General features: G+C 41.6%; 1 protein-coding gene across 1 annotated transcript in view; it reads left to right on the top strand.

The window, feature by feature from the left end:
- Positions 1 to 15,848, top strand: part of LOC105455485 (sialoadhesin-like) — a 197,246-nt gene that overhangs the window by 87,149 nt on the left and 94,249 nt on the right. The window contains exons 4-5 of the mRNA XM_011698854.1: positions 568 to 678; positions 15,365 to 15,592. Of these exons, the coding sequence (XP_011697156.1) occupies positions 568 to 678; positions 15,365 to 15,592 (339 nt within the window). The remainder of the gene's footprint in view (positions 1 to 567; positions 679 to 15,364; positions 15,593 to 15,848) is intronic.

Below are 15,848 nucleotides of genomic sequence, written 5' to 3'. Positions count from 1 at the left end.
TTAATTTTTGAAGATCGGCAAATAAACTTAATATCTCGTTAATAAATGCGAATTTTACAAAATAGTAGAGGACTTTTTTGTTCAGTTTAATCTATTTATCTTGTCACGCACTTGCATTCAGCGGTGGGCCGGATGAATACGCGTTTATTCGTCAATCTTCAAAAATTAATGTCTCGTTTACGATTGCGAATTTTGCAAAATGGTAGAGGACTTTTCGATTCAGTTTAGTCCGTTCAACCTACCTATGAACGGTGATACACCTATTATGAGACACCCTGTATATATACGACACACGCGTGCTGTATATGCATGTGTATGTAAAATACAATACATTTTCTACTACTTTTTACTGTAGAAAATGTATTGCATTTTACATATACATGCATATTTTATAATTTATAGTATACTATTACGTAATGTAATAAATATTAATGACGACAGCGTGTAATTTTCGAAATGAAGTTATCCCCTTTAAACAAATTTCTTCGGGCGCCGCGTTCGCGACAGCCCGAGCTATCAAACTGGAAAATGCGCATATCGTTTACATGTCGGTTTTTCTGTTTACAGTGCCACCGGCGAAGCCGATAATCTATGATGCGAAGAGGCGAGACATGAGTAAACTTCTCGAGGCTTACCCGGAGGGTGCTGACCTGTTCCTGGTCTGCGAAGTGCACGGAGGTAAATGTCATCCATAATGTTAACATAACTTTACGCATACTTTTTAACAGTCACCTTAGTATAGCTCGAAAGAAGCAACTGCATATTAAATGTTTAATTTTAATCACAAGCATTTTCAATATATATTATAATTTTGCAATATCGGAGCTTGAAGTTCTAAATTCGCAATAAGGTTTTGCACCCGATTTCCCATTATACTCGAGAGACTTAGCGCAAAGCTTCGCTAACATACATAAATTATCTAAAGTAAAATTCGAGACTCGAAGAGAAAGAAAGGTTACATATACAGTAACCAATTTATATTCTTTAATTGTATACAAAAAATTCAAAAAAGCATGTTATCTTACTTATCGATCGACCCTGAATGAAGCGATGACTTGTGCCGATCAAAAGATCAAAAGTTCTGGATTCCGATTCGAGTTGCCTCCGTGAATCCTTTCGCGGACAAACGATCAATCGCGCGCGAATCGCTCGAGGAAGGGACGAGAGGCGCAAATGTACGTCGTGCGTGCCGAACGAAAAATCCCATCTCGCCAAAAGAAACCGTGGGTATTCACTGGCGCGAGGCCAATTCCATTTAGAGTCCTCTACACAACGCACTCGAGAAGAACGCCGCGCGGCGCGCCGGAGCAGCAGGCGGCAGAAGATGGGTCGCGAGGCTCCGCGAAGGGGCGGGGGTGAGCTTAAAAGAGTCCGCTTTTTCCTGTAGGCACCGAAACGACGACGCTGGAGCGACTTGTCGCGCGGCGGCCCGAATCCATCCTGGACCCGCGCCAATTTCGATCCCCCGTAACTGCCACCGTTCCGATGCACTCGCCAGAAATCGTGCGCTCGCTTCCGTCGTCGTCGTCGGAAATAAATTATCGCGATCGCGCTCGAGGCCTCCACCCCGCGGCGACTACTGTGTCTTTAACCCTTTCGAGACGTGAGTCCGCATGAAAGAAACTTTTGCGAGCACGTTGATTTTGGACGGTTATATATTTTTAGGATATATATTTAGGGTTTTTATTAATTTATTTTTTATTTTGGATGGAAGTATAGTTCTCGAGTTTTGAACGTGGGGGGTTGATTGTCGTTGACGCGCAGTAGTATTGTTCTAAAAGTAGCTTTAGAATTACTTATTTGGACAGAGCGACTACCTCGCTTTTATAAAGATTTCAAAATGATAACTTTAGCATGAAAGCTCGCAGAATTAAATTCCGGTTTCTTACTGGAAATATATCACGTGAAAACGTGTGAGAAAGATAGAAAGAGAGAGCGTCGCATTTCCTTTTTCGTCTTCTCGATAAAAATCTGTAGATGACGAAGTAAGAATACTTTTATTTCTTTCTATATTAACGTTTCACGGAAATGGTAAATGTAGGAAGAGACGAGAGAAGTTCGGTATCCAAGAAAAATCAAGAAGGAGAAGAGGAGGCGGAAGTGACCTCGCAGTTCGCCGCGTTGTTGTGTAATCAACTTCTTGAAAAGTCGCCAAATTCGCGTCAGGAATTTATACTAGCACCTAGCCCCTCCAGAGGTATACAGTATCTTTATCTAAAGAACGTATCTTCAAAAGCGATCTCCGATAAACTATCGCAATTCTTATCTTATTAATTTATTTTATACTTATTATCACTTGTGAAAAATATTTTGCAAAATATTTTTGGACAAAACATCTATTAAAAAAATTAAATCATATTCTTACGATTAGACTTTTTTAAATTCTAAATTCGTCATTGGACGTGGAAAATGATGGTTCTCTCGATAAAAGTACGATACAGTCGATGTAGCCGAGAATGAACCTTCTCGGGGAAGGCTCTCGGAAAGAGAGGAAGGCGAGTAGAAAATGAAAAGCGCGCCGGCAGAAGATTAACGTATAGTTGACTTCGTCGCCCCTGCCGGGCGCGATGAATCCGTTGGATCCGTGCCAATCTCCGTCGACATCGCCGGAGCCACTATTTCCAGTTTAACACGAGCCACGGCCTGCCCTTCCGACGACGTCGTCGTCCGCCCCTAGCTCTCGCGCAATTCCATCGCGGGATTACGGATTGTTTCGAACTAAGTTCCCTTTCCCGGGAATGCTCGATGCGCCCTTACGACGCGAACCTGGGCGAGGAGACCGCGTCACGTCCGCGTGGACGAGCGTATCCGGCGCACGTCGATACCATTGAATTTTGAAAACGGCAGGGTAAATAATTAATCGCGCGCCCTCGGTAGCGACCGCTGAAATACTTATTAGACTTCTGCAATCGCGGGGCATGCGGCAATATAAGAATGTAAACCGTTACGTACTGTTATGTATCTATCTCGAGAAATACGTAGACGTATATAGATTTTACGTTCTACTTTCGGAGAGTGAAATTATCGAGAGTCAATAAGTCGCACCGAATTCTTGGTTTTCAATCGTAGCAATCTCTTCAATTTCGGTCTTTTTTAAGTTTAAGGTGGATATATTTTTGTCTTAAGATTATTATATTGAAAATGACAAAATATATATTCTCGATATGCGATAAATTACTCGGAGAATCGGCGATTTCGGGTATTTTTAAGGATCAACGATTGCATCCGCGTCTCACATTCCGCGCGGCATGGCAATGATTTGAAATTATTGCACGTCCCCTGGCTCACTCCCGTCTTTTTATCTCCCTCTATTTATTGTTACGCCTCTATTGTTGCGTTTTCATGCGCTTCTTATTTATTATTACGTTTCCATTGTTGCGCCTGGTTGAGGATTCCCGGGCCGCGCGCGCGGTTCATCCAGCTTTCGTCGCGAAACGTTTTTTCGCCGTCGAAGCCGGACGAGGATTTTCTCAGGATATCGTGTTCAGCCTCACAATCTTAACCGAGGTATCTTCAAATATTAACGGTAGATATATCGTGTCTATTGTACAAAAATGCTTTGGCCCATTACTATATATATCTTTTTTTTTATCTACTGACGGCTCTTGTATATATGTCTGTCTTGAAAATGGCTTCCGCGTTAAAGGACATTGTATTTAGTTGGCATAAATTTAACCGCAACACTAGGCATTATTCCCCGCAATGTGTATATACGCGACGCGTTTTTACTGTCGTTGCAATTTCACCTTTCGCCGCGTTTCGGCGCCGAGCGGAAGCGCGCTCCTCGGGACAGGTGATTTGTCACACGGCAACGAAACGAGCTCGCCTCGTCCGACTTGCCCGTGGAGTTTTTCGCGCCCGCGTACAGGTAGCTGATGACTTCGGGGCGGAAAGCTCGTGACGAAATGCGAGACACGACAGAAAGGAAGAGAGAAAGAGGAGAGAGAAAGAGAGAGAGAAAGAGAGAGAGTAGCGAAGTAGTAAGAAGGGCCGTCGCGCTGCCGCAACGTCAAGCGGAAAACGCGACGAGCGAACTTTCGGCGCGCATTTGTACTCCCGTCTTTTCTCCCACGTTTCTCCCTCTCCGATAGGGAAACTCTCTCGCCCGTGTTCGTCTGATCTCTTCGAGAACAGCTGATTGCTCGTATTTCTCATTCGCCGAGAGATACAGAGCGCCACTTGTTTGCACGACTTTTCCGCTCGTTGCTCCCTTGCGAACTTCGTCGTGCTCGCCCTGACTTTTAGCGTGCAACACGCCTCTTTCTTTGGCTTCTTTTTGTAACATCCACACTTATAGAAGCGTAATCAATTATCTTCTCACGCCATTTCCGTATATTTGTAACATTAAAGCATTTGTATTATATCGAGGCACAAATTATAATTATTAAAGCAGACTCAGTTTAAACTGAGATACGAAGTAATTACAGTCAGTAAATAAATTTAGTGCCAAACAAAATGCAACAAACATGTTGCGTAATTTGCGTAAATATTTGCCCGGTCAAAAGAGCTGTAGACTTTAACGAATTTATTTTCCTCTCTCGCGTTAATGAGCGCAATAATTACGCGTATCTTTTTGCACAACGCGGAAACCTCTTTTGCCCTGAACCGGTAAAACCGATGGAAAGTATCCGAGCAAAGCGTGTGTACAGTCGTGGACACATCGGTTGCGACACTTCTTTTTATATAGGTTTCCAATATATATTTAATATACATAATATATATTTTGTAGATAACTATAATATTTTGCAAATGCGAACCACGATGTACTTTTCACGATGTCTAGAGACAGTGCTCGACACCCTCGAGGGCAATACCAAAATTGTCCCCGCGTTTTGGAACACCAATCGTGGTCCGCATTTGCAAAATATTAGTGCGTTTTGAAATCTATAAAAACGAAAGTGTCGCAACCGATGTGTCCATGACTGTACATCGCCGGCGCGCATTTAACATCTGCGTCGCGAAATATAATACATCCACGCCAATTTCATAAGCAGCGTCCACCGCCGGCAGTCCACGCACGTATTAAACGAGAGGGGAAAAAGACCGGGGGGTGACCGGTCGCCCGTAGAGAAATGCGAGTATTTCTGCGGCTTAATTCAAGGTTCCCCGCGCGCCGGTGTACACACCGAGCGGGAATCGTTGGCCGATATATAAAAGGAAATAAAGCGCGGTCCCCACGGGACCTCGAGGGCAATACCAAAATTGTCATCTCGGAAAATATATCCCGTGCGCGAAGTGTTCTCCGCGAATAATAACCATTCGATTTCTCCTCCAGCGCGGTTATTAATTCCCCGCGTTTCGGAAAACCAACCACTTTCGACGTCAACATCAATATAAAACGCTTATATCTTGAACACTTCCCGGAAGAAATTTTACCAATTGTAGCACATTATTTACTTTACATTTATTTTACAAACTGTTTTTATGAGTTTTATACTTAAAAAAATCTAAATTTTAATAATACAAAAAAGTGATTATAAAATTAATAATTATAATAATAATGCCGCGATTTATGTGTGAGAGCAGAAACATTGTAATCTTAATAATAATGCGTTTATTACGGCCAACAACAAGTAATTTTGCAAGGAAATACAACGACGCAAGTAGCACATAATTCCGGCATTAATACGCAGAGCATAATTCAGTTTTAACGATCGCCATCGATTTAACCGTGGCTCGGCTGGCGAGTTCTTCGAGCTGCTCACCTGGTCCGTAATCGCAGTTTATTCGCGGCACACGATTTAGCACAGGCCACCGTACGAGTTCGGCGCAGCCGGTTTATCGAGCTAGCAGCGTCAGCGAGAAATAAAGACCCTATTAATGCGAAGCGGGATTAGGGTAGCTCGCCCCGAGTGCAGCTTCCGTGGCTGCTCACGGCCGAATTTTCGGATAACGATTCGGTGCACCGTTTTCGCCGTCAGACTCGCCGCGTGTGCCCGCCCGGGCGAATATTACTCGCCGTCCCAAATTGTTACTTAGTCGTCCCCGAGGATTTCTCCCCCTCCGGATAAAGCAAAGTGGAACGTATGACTGACTTGCAGTATCACATATCAATTCCAACTAGCACGATGCACCATTTTATATCTCTTCGTTGTTATTTGAACATCTACAAAGATGTATGTACTGCGTAGGGCTATTATATATAATAATTACGCAGCATATATAAATATATAGTATATTTAATTTTTTTTGTGACACAGATCAATTTTGCAGATATAAATTTCTTAGGTAAATTAATTTGTTACTCTTTCTTTTATAAATCTTTTCTTTGATATACATAATTATACATACAAGTCGTAACAGCTGCGTAATTATAGTTATGCAGTTGCGTGTCGGTTTTATTAAATGAAATTTCGCGCGTACGTGCAAGAGCGCGTTATCATTTCACGTGAATGCCGTCAGTACGCGGGATACAATGCGGCAATTTTAGTGCGCCGCCGCCGGGTGGCTATGTTTGTAATGCCCTGTACTGACGTAAATCGCCTTCCGTCTTCCTTAATGTCACTATCCTTAGACGTGAACAAGGAGCTACTACAAAAAGGGGATTGTCGCTTGTTACCGTTTGCGAAGAGAAATGTATCTAGGAAGACAAGGTACAAAAACACGAGGTACAAAGCCATCTGAGGGAAACGCCACGTTCGAACAATGTTACGAAAACATAATTGTTTCGCGATTTGACGGCTAGTCGGACATGCATTTTTCATTCGCGAGTTCTTCGCATGCAGATTTAAACGTGTAGAGCAGTGTGTATTTTTACACTTTCTGTGTTACTATAATATTAGAGACAATATTATTAATATAGTTGAAATATTATTGATATACAATGTTTATTGACATAATTACAGACGTACGTCTGTAATATACTGTGCTTTTGCGAAACTGATAATTAATGATCGCCGCGTCTAAAGCTTTGCTGTTTCCTTGCGCTCGCTGCAAACTGCGAATGGCTCGAGTGAGGCGGACCGGTACTTCCGCCTTGCACTTCCACAATGCGCTTCCGACACTTCGACTGGGTTGAACGCCGCGCACTTTACGGCACGCGCAACAAGCAGCCCCGCCCGCGCGGCTACGGATGGCGGAGAGTGAGTTTGCAACGCGATTCCGAGTCGGACGCAAAGCGCGGCGGACAGCTCGAAAGGACGGCCGATGCGGGATAAAATCCGACGTGACGCGCGCTTCTGTTTACCGCGCCATGCCACGCCACGCCGGGCTGCATATGCAAAGCGAAACTTTCCGTCCGCTTTGTACAGGACGTTTCACAAGCACCGGTATGCGGTGTCACGCCGTTTTTTTTTCACGCAATGTTCGACATGTGTCGTTAGACATTGAGGGTTACACGTTTTTTGTCGCGCTTTCAATTCTAAACTTTGCTGCCTGACACACGTGTCGCGCCGGTGTCACGATTCTCGCGTTATATGAATCTTCCGGGACTCCAGTGCGACAGCAAAAACACCCTTCAGTGGCAGGAATATTTGTCAAGTAAATTATCTCTATTCATTTTAATTTAAAAATTCGACTTTAATTGTACTTTAAAGTAAAATATAAATAATTGTTTTTTTTTAATTTATAAATAATTGCATTAGAGACCAGTTGCGTGTCTTAAATTAGTTTTTCGAACATATTCCAAGTATAAATCTTTTACGTTTAGTTTTGAAAGAACCTATATCGGAGGATTCTCGGTTCGCTCAACTCACGAGAGGATAGCAGCAGCGATGGGCTTTAATTTATTTTATTGTGACATAAAATCCTGTAAAATGCATACCGTCCCTTACGAGCTGACCTGGTTGACCTCCGTAGCGTCTCCGTCGTTAGTCCTTGCGATATCCTCGCGTATACCATGCAAAAGATATTCCTCCGCTGCAGATGGGCGTTATTTAAGGACACGCGAGAGAAAATTCTCCGATTTATCCAAAGGTATTTTTTGTATTTTAAAACGAGCTAAATTTATGAAGTTGTTCAACGGAATTATCATCGTAGAGAGAATGTAAAATTACGAAGTTTTTTGCATTAATGTTTCCCATTTTATGTGCAATTTGGCGAGAATCATGCTCCGTTAAATATGAAATTAACATTTGCTGTATGCGATATCGCGAGAAGGCGGAGGGAGTCAATAGTACCGATTTCACCGTCGAGTTTAACGACTTCTCTAAAGTTTTCTTTTTTTTTTATCTCCGTCGAAGCAAGTTTCGAGACGAAATAATTTATTGTTGCGCTCACGAAATTATTATTCTCCTCTCAAAATGCGAAACGACGAAAGTTGGCAAATAAATCGAGCATTAATATTTTCTATTTTACGCGCGTCTTGTGAGTGGCGAAGTTTGCGGTAACTCAGGCTTCGTTGGATTCGTGTACTTACTTTCATATTTGCGATTCTTAGCGGTAATGCTTCTTTCATTCCGCTTTGAGGTTTGCAAATGTCTGTGGCGCGCAGGAAATCCGCGCAGTGTATCTTGCAGAAATTCAAACTACATAACGCATTGACTGTAATTCCTAATATCAACAGAACTTTGGGTCGGGAGTAGGTATGCCGAAGGGGAACTACTCGCGCAACGATGCTCAGAGATTTGCATTGTGCAAATGCTCACTAAAAAGGAAACTTCGCGTGCGATTAGCATAAACGGATACCTTCTAACATTATATTTGTTTCGCCACTGGTACTTACATATATCTGACGAGTGATATCCAATCGTGGAGCGTACATTTCACTAACGTAGACAATGACGAATTAATTTCTCTTCAATTTTACGTACTTTTATCGCGCATTACAACATTTTTGTTTCTCATAATTTGTCCAATTCTGATAACAAATGTTAACTATGTTAATAAGAATGTTGAATTTCCACTTCTCGATTCACTTTTATCGCGCACAGATCCTCATCAGATCTGAGAGTCGTTTGACTTTTCAAATGTAAATTATACGTGACTCACATAGATTTTACCAATTCACCCTCGAAGGAAGGGCTTTCATTTGCAAATCTTCCACGCGAGCCGCAACGGGTTATTTTAGAACTTCATTTGCAAAAACAATCAGTCGCAATCGCCTTAAGTAAATAAAAGCCCTTCCGTGGAAATGCTTTCGATGTAAAAATACTGATTCTTTCATTCTCGCGTGTGTAAAATAAACAAAAACAACAAAAGAAAAAGAGAAGAAAACGCTCGTCGCGTATCGTCACGTAAAGCTCAGCCACCGGGGTTTCTTCCCCAATCACCGCGCTCTTGTGCTCGCCCGCGGTCGTCGTCGATTCAACGCCGGCCGTTGAAAATAATTGACCTCACTCTGCTCGTATTTCGAGCATTCGCCGTCGCGTAAAGCGAGCGAGCGAGCGGAGCCTGCGTTTAAAACCGGCTTCGCTGCGGGTACATTCTTCGAAAAGCGCTGGTGAAACGCCGCGCGACGCGCTGGCCGCTCATTCTGCCGCGTATTGTTACCACACAATACACGGTGTATTTCCACCGGTGTGTTTCCACCGTCCCTCCCCCTGCCCTCCAACCCTCCCCTCCTCCCCCGCGGCCCTCCGCGCGCCACGGGGCCGCTGTCCGGCTGCTGCATTGTCGGCGCCGGCGTTGCATCGAACGCAATTTTACAGCGTCACGGAGCGAAATGTTTGTTTTAACGCGACCCAGCAGCCATAACGCAGCGTTTCCCCTCTCCATTCACGTTTCCTCGCTTTCTCTCTCTCTGTCTATCTATCTATCTATCTCTCTTCTCGTCTCTCGCGGCGAAACGACGTTTTTATTCCCTCCCACGTATTTCGCGCGGACGTTTCGCGCATCCCGATTATGCCTCCTCGCCTTTACACAACCGCGAGAAAGAGAGAGAGAGAGAGAGACGCGTGCACGTTTTACACGTGCTAATAATGGAAGAGAAAAAAAATGGTGGTTTAATTCGCGGAACGCAAGGGAGCGTTCGGTGAACTCGATAGTCTTTCGGGTGAATTGATACTCGATTGTGGAACGTATTAGTGATATATCGATTAAAGTTCCACCCCGGTGTTTAATGATGATGCCGTGGTTTAATAATTTCGGTTCAACTTTTCCATTGGTTTATTAAACCGACAGTTCATTATAGGATATGATCGGTTTTAACGTTTGATATACCTACCTTTTGCCCCGTAATAGCGCGACGATACAATCCACGTGCGCAAATGCGCGTTTACCACTTATAACTTTGTGCGATTATTGCTTTCATTTGTTTCATCGCGATACACTCGGCGCGGCGGGTATCGTGGGTGAGCGGTACGGAGCGGAAAAGTTATCGGCGGGGTTGAAACACGTAAAACGATGAGGCAACGCCCGGGGAAAACAGATAATCGCGCGCCGCGAATAGAGTATCCCGTGCAATAATATACTCGCGCGCATCGTTGTTTTAAGGTTCATCTACAAGATCTACAATGAGAGCAGTAAGTCGTAAGCCGTAAGAAATTTATCATAGTCGATTATTCTTTTCATATTCGACTGTGATTCGATCAATTTCTTACAGCTTACGACTTACTATACTCTCATTGTAGATGGGCTTTTAGTGTCAGTCCACAATAAGGATTTTAAGTCTTACACCGTAAGATATTGACCAATTACAATCGATTATTCTCCTCATATTCCGCCACGATTGGTCTATTTCTTACTGTTTAAAGCTCAAAATCCTCATTGTGAACTAACATTTACATTTCTTAACGAGAACGAGCGGAAGCGAGACTTATATCTGCCGGAGACGATCCCCGAGATGCGTTTACGCTGTAACTGTATTTAAAATGCCATAACGTCATAAAAATATACGCTGCGACAGTGCGCACCGCGACAAGGTATACCGCGGCACGGTAATGAGTTTAGTTTCGCGACGACTTTTAATACACGGAGGTTTTTTCTGAGTGCCCGCCCGCGCGCGATCCGGGACAGAAGTCGTAATAATCGTAATAACCCGCGCCACTTTATTACTCGGCACGCATAAATGCAATCTAAAGCACTCGGATATAAAGAGAATACTCTCTTAAATTTGCGCATTTACTCCCGTATTTCATAGCGAGAGTATATTAGAATAAAAAGTAAAAATAATAAAATTCCATGCAGTCATTAGAAATAAAGATTCGTTTTGGGCAGCGAGGAGACCTCAGTTTTCAGTAACTTATTCATTAAGCTATTGATTTTCGATATTCTTTCTCGATAAAGAATTTACGGCCACAACACTGTGTATACACTGTGTCTACGTAGTTCGCTTCAAAGCGAGTTCACAGCGAAACGGTTGGGGGGGGGAGGGAAAGCTCTCTCTCTCTCTCTCTCTCTCTCTCTCTTTCTCTCTCTCTCTCTCTCTCTCTTTGAGATACCACTGACGGGTATATTTGTATCCTGCGGGACGGCAGAGGAAATTATTCCGCAGGGAAACAATGGGAGAGCGGTGGTCTCGATGGCGGAATTAATTATAGTGTAGGACTTAATGAACGCTTATTATCGCCCTCTTTTTGAGACAAGGGGAAGGGGGGGGGGGGTTATCTCTCGCAGCGAGAGATAATGCGAAAACGCCGTCGCGACAGGAAGGGAGTCGCGAAAGCGTGCGATATTATCCACGAATATGAATTACGATAATAATTTCTTTGCGAAACTATCTCGTCGAGCGCATAGAAATCGGTACTTTGAAAAACAAGCAAAAATTTCTCCATCATTTTAAAGATTTCTATTTTGTTAAATTGATAAATTATACATATATTATAATACATATATTATAAAAATTAATGAAAAAGATAAATATATAATAAATATGATAGAAATCTGTAAGGAGAAAAATTATAAGTTAATGGTAACGCGTTGGGAAATACCTTGATCATTGCTTTTTTTTCTTTATAGATATCTCGATATGCGCGCTGCTTATTATCGTGCGTATTAATTAAAAGCTTTCCTCGGGTCATCCAGCTCGCAACAGACGCGCGTCCTGAACGCGCAGAGTTAGCATCGACGACGGGGAGTCTGTTCATATCCTGGTTATTGTTTAATGAACGTGTACTCCGTGGAAATTAATGCGATTTCAGCGCATTGTGCCCGTGGAAATTAACGCGATTGTAGATAATACGTATTCCGCCATAACGCCGCGCATGTAGGATTACCTGTTTGTTTCTTTCCGTACTTCCGGCGTTCGTTTGTTACGCTCATTCATAAGCTGCGTTTGATAAATTATTTTAAGCTTCAACTATTCTATGCTACCCTGTAAAGCTTGTCTCGCAAAATACGCAAATCCGTGTCACCCGCGCATTAAGAACAGTGAGAGGACAAACATTTACAGTTGTTCCAGCGCTGCAGGTAGACGCAGAATAAACTGCATCAGCAGTTCCGCGTCACATACGAATACAAATCCTTGATGTGACGTAAATAACAATTTTATGCATATCTTGGTGTACCAGAATAATTGTATTTTTAATTATATGGGTCTTTTTTGCACGCGTTGCGATAATAATTTGCCGTACACGAAAGAAAAAATGGCATTGCGTTAATCTAATCTAATTTAATCTAACCGTATTAATCTAATTGGAAGTAATCTTATTAATTTAATAATATAAAGATTAATGAAACTAATACTCGTATTTGTCTTATTAAAACAAGAACATGACGTAATTCAATAAACCTTAAATTAAACTTCTCTTAAGGTAAATCTTTTTCGAAATTGACTAGAAATACAAAACTGTTATCTCTATCGATTAATTTTGATGATTAAATCGAGGAAATTCAATCATAAATATTTTCCATTCATCTTTGAATAAACTCATAGCTGAAAAAGAAATACTTCAGTTATTTTGTCTCGGAGTGTAAAAAGCAAGGAAAATCAATGAAATTTTTAATCAAACGCATAGCAAATTTTGACATTGATTAAGCAAATGTCAATCTCCGGATTATTAATGCAGAGCTCTAACTGAGCAAATAGTCACTCCTAATTATTACGTTCTAACTATCAATATCAATGATCACGGCTTTCGACAAGATGTATATGTGATGTACGGACGTCTCTTTGATTGGATAGATATCCATGTAGACAGCTAGGATAGGCAACCCGTCTGTGAGCTAGACAGATGGTTCATCTAGAATAACTGTTGATTAGGCGGCGGGTATCCGTTAATACCGGACAGCGTTCAATAGTACATGCCGTTGTTTGCCCGGGCAATGGTACTATATGCTACAAAGCGTCTTCGAAATCGAAGACGAGAACATCATTTGAAATTAAGATTCTAAAATGCAGCTCACGTTTACCTTTGATATTTTAAACTCAGACTCTCTTAAAATTCCATCTCTAAGAAAATTAACATTTGTAACTAATGAGAAATCTGCTTGAAACTTTTTATAATTATTTTTTTATTAATATAACAGAATAACTTAAAATATTCATTATTAGTGAAAAATACGCTGTTAAAAGAAATATTTTACGCTACAAAACTAGTATTTTATGTGCATTGAGGCTTTATATTAACCCTAGATATACACACTGGGGTCCCCGGGACCCCAGCGAAACTTTCTCGGTTTGGCATTTCTAAAATTGGAAGGGGAGGGATTTGGGATATTGACGTAAAAAAAGTTTGGGATCTCCTTAGTAGGAAGACATGTTGACGCGCGGCAATTATCGCTCAACAACCGAGCAGTGAACAGTTGAAGTGAACGTGGGGTTCCCGGGACTACTTACAGTTTTGTTGAAAAATTAAAATATCAGATCGCCAAATTTTTTTGTTACTATTTCAAGTATGCCCTTTCAGAATTTTCAAGGATTTTTCAAATCGGTCTATAAACAAAAGAGATATGATTTTTTGAAAAAAGGTGCTAAATCGAGATTTTTTCGCGTTTTTGAACTTTCCTTTTTCTTTGAACCCGTATATCTTGGAGCTCCTTAATTCTATCTACTTTTAAACATTATGGGTTTGTTTCTTGGTCAATTCTCTATAGTTTGAAAAAAAAATTAATTGAAATATGTCCATTTTTACTAAAGTTACAGTAATAAATATGGATGGGGTTCCTGGGACCTCAGTGTATATACGACGTCGTCAAAAAAAAAAAAAAAAAAAACAGTGTATACCTAGGGTTAAATTTACCAAATTGATCTTAAAGAATTAAAAAGCTAGAAATTTTTAAATTCTTTTTGAGCTGTAATAAAATTTTCTCTCAAAAATTGCTAACGAATATCCACTATTATTGTACGAACGTGTATATGTAAAATTAGAGGTTTATTTTGAATAATTAAGAATTTTTTCTTAAAACAATAATAATTGGTCCCGGATCGTTGTATATTGTCGGAATTGATTTACATTGTCGGCTCCGGCTTACAATTGCCGAATTCGCGAGTATTCTCTCGCGGCAGACAATTGTCTGTGTCTCTGATAGTTTACCAGCTTTCCTTACTAACATCCCCGGACGACAAGTATACCTTGCTAATTAGCCAGTAGTAAACCAGTGACGTGCGGCGCCTTCAGTAACATTCACGGGCGTGTATTTACCTCCGTAGCGCGCACTTTCGGGATTCCCTTTCGTCATAATTAGTCGTAACAGTCAGCGGCGGTGAGCCACAGGTAGCGGTCTCTCGAGGATGGGAGACGTGGAGTATCTCCGTGCCGTTCGGCCGAATGAGGCCCGTCCGCCGTCGTGATTGACGGTGACATCCACGTTACGGCCCTTGGGACGTGCCACTCGAATTACCCCCGCTGTCGACCCGCTTATTGCCAGAGGAATAATGACAGACGACGTCCCACCATTATCGATACGATCCCGGATCTTTTTCAGCCCCGGGTCGACGTATTACAGTCGTAACATGACGAGCTTGTCGAATGTGCTAATTAAAGTTTGATAGGTGACTTTCACAGAAAGATTTCTGGTCGGACTCATCAACTTCTTTTTGACATCTATGCAGTATTTAGATGGGAAAAAAGTATCTTTCTTTAGATGTTCTCAATATATTTGTAATTAGAGTAATTTTGAAGTGTTTCGCGTACTATTGAATAATTTAGGATGGATTACATATGCATTTTAGTAATATGAGATATTTGGAAATAAATATATTTTCTAGAATTTTTTCTTTGTAGAATAATTCTTGCTTAAATTTTGAGAAATTGTATTTATTAAAATTTGATTTTGTTTATCAATTTTATACAGTACCACTGTGTAAAATTAATAAGTTTATTTACAATTTACACATTTACAACTATTATACTTGCAATTATTAATTTTAATTGTTAGAATTTTAAGTTTTGCATATATTTTGTACATTTAACCGATTCACTATATAATTCGTATCTTGTCGCTGGATTTTAAATAATTAAATCTAAGATAGTCTGCAACTTTAACACGGCATCACACATTATTCCGCTTATACCCTCCTAACTACAGTTCCATTTTGTCTGCGCAGGTAAACCCAGACCGCAAGTCTCGTGGTATCTGGAATCGCAGAACATCCATGCGTCTACCGAAGTTCGAGAGACGCAGAGACCGGGCGGCGAGACCAACGTCGTAACCATCAGCAACGTGACTGTGAAAGCTCTCACGAGGAGGCATCATCATGCCAAGCTGTCCTGCCGAGCGAATAACACTCAATTAGCGCCGCCACCCACCACCACCGTCGTCATAGAGCTTAACAGTGAGTGCGCTCATTCCAATTAACGTTAATTGCACGCGACGCGACGTGATGCCGCGACGACCTTTGCCCTCTTTGGAATTTTTTTGCTAGAAACGCAGGCCTAATCAGGCTGCACACGTTGTTTTTCTTTATTCGCGAGAAAACGAGAAAACGAAAAAAAAATGAACGCGAGAAAAGTAACAAGTTAGTTAAGGTGGAAGTAAATATCTTTAGGTGAATCGTTCATGACGACGCGGCTTTCTCCACTTCCCCCCCC

Source organism: Wasmannia auropunctata, unplaced genomic scaffold (assembly GCF_000956235.1).
Source record: "Wasmannia auropunctata unplaced genomic scaffold, wasmannia.A_1.0 LD335903.1, whole genome shotgun sequence".
Taxonomy (NCBI): domain Eukaryota; kingdom Metazoa; phylum Arthropoda; class Insecta; order Hymenoptera; family Formicidae; genus Wasmannia; species Wasmannia auropunctata.
This window is presented reverse-complemented; position numbering and strand designations above follow the sequence as displayed.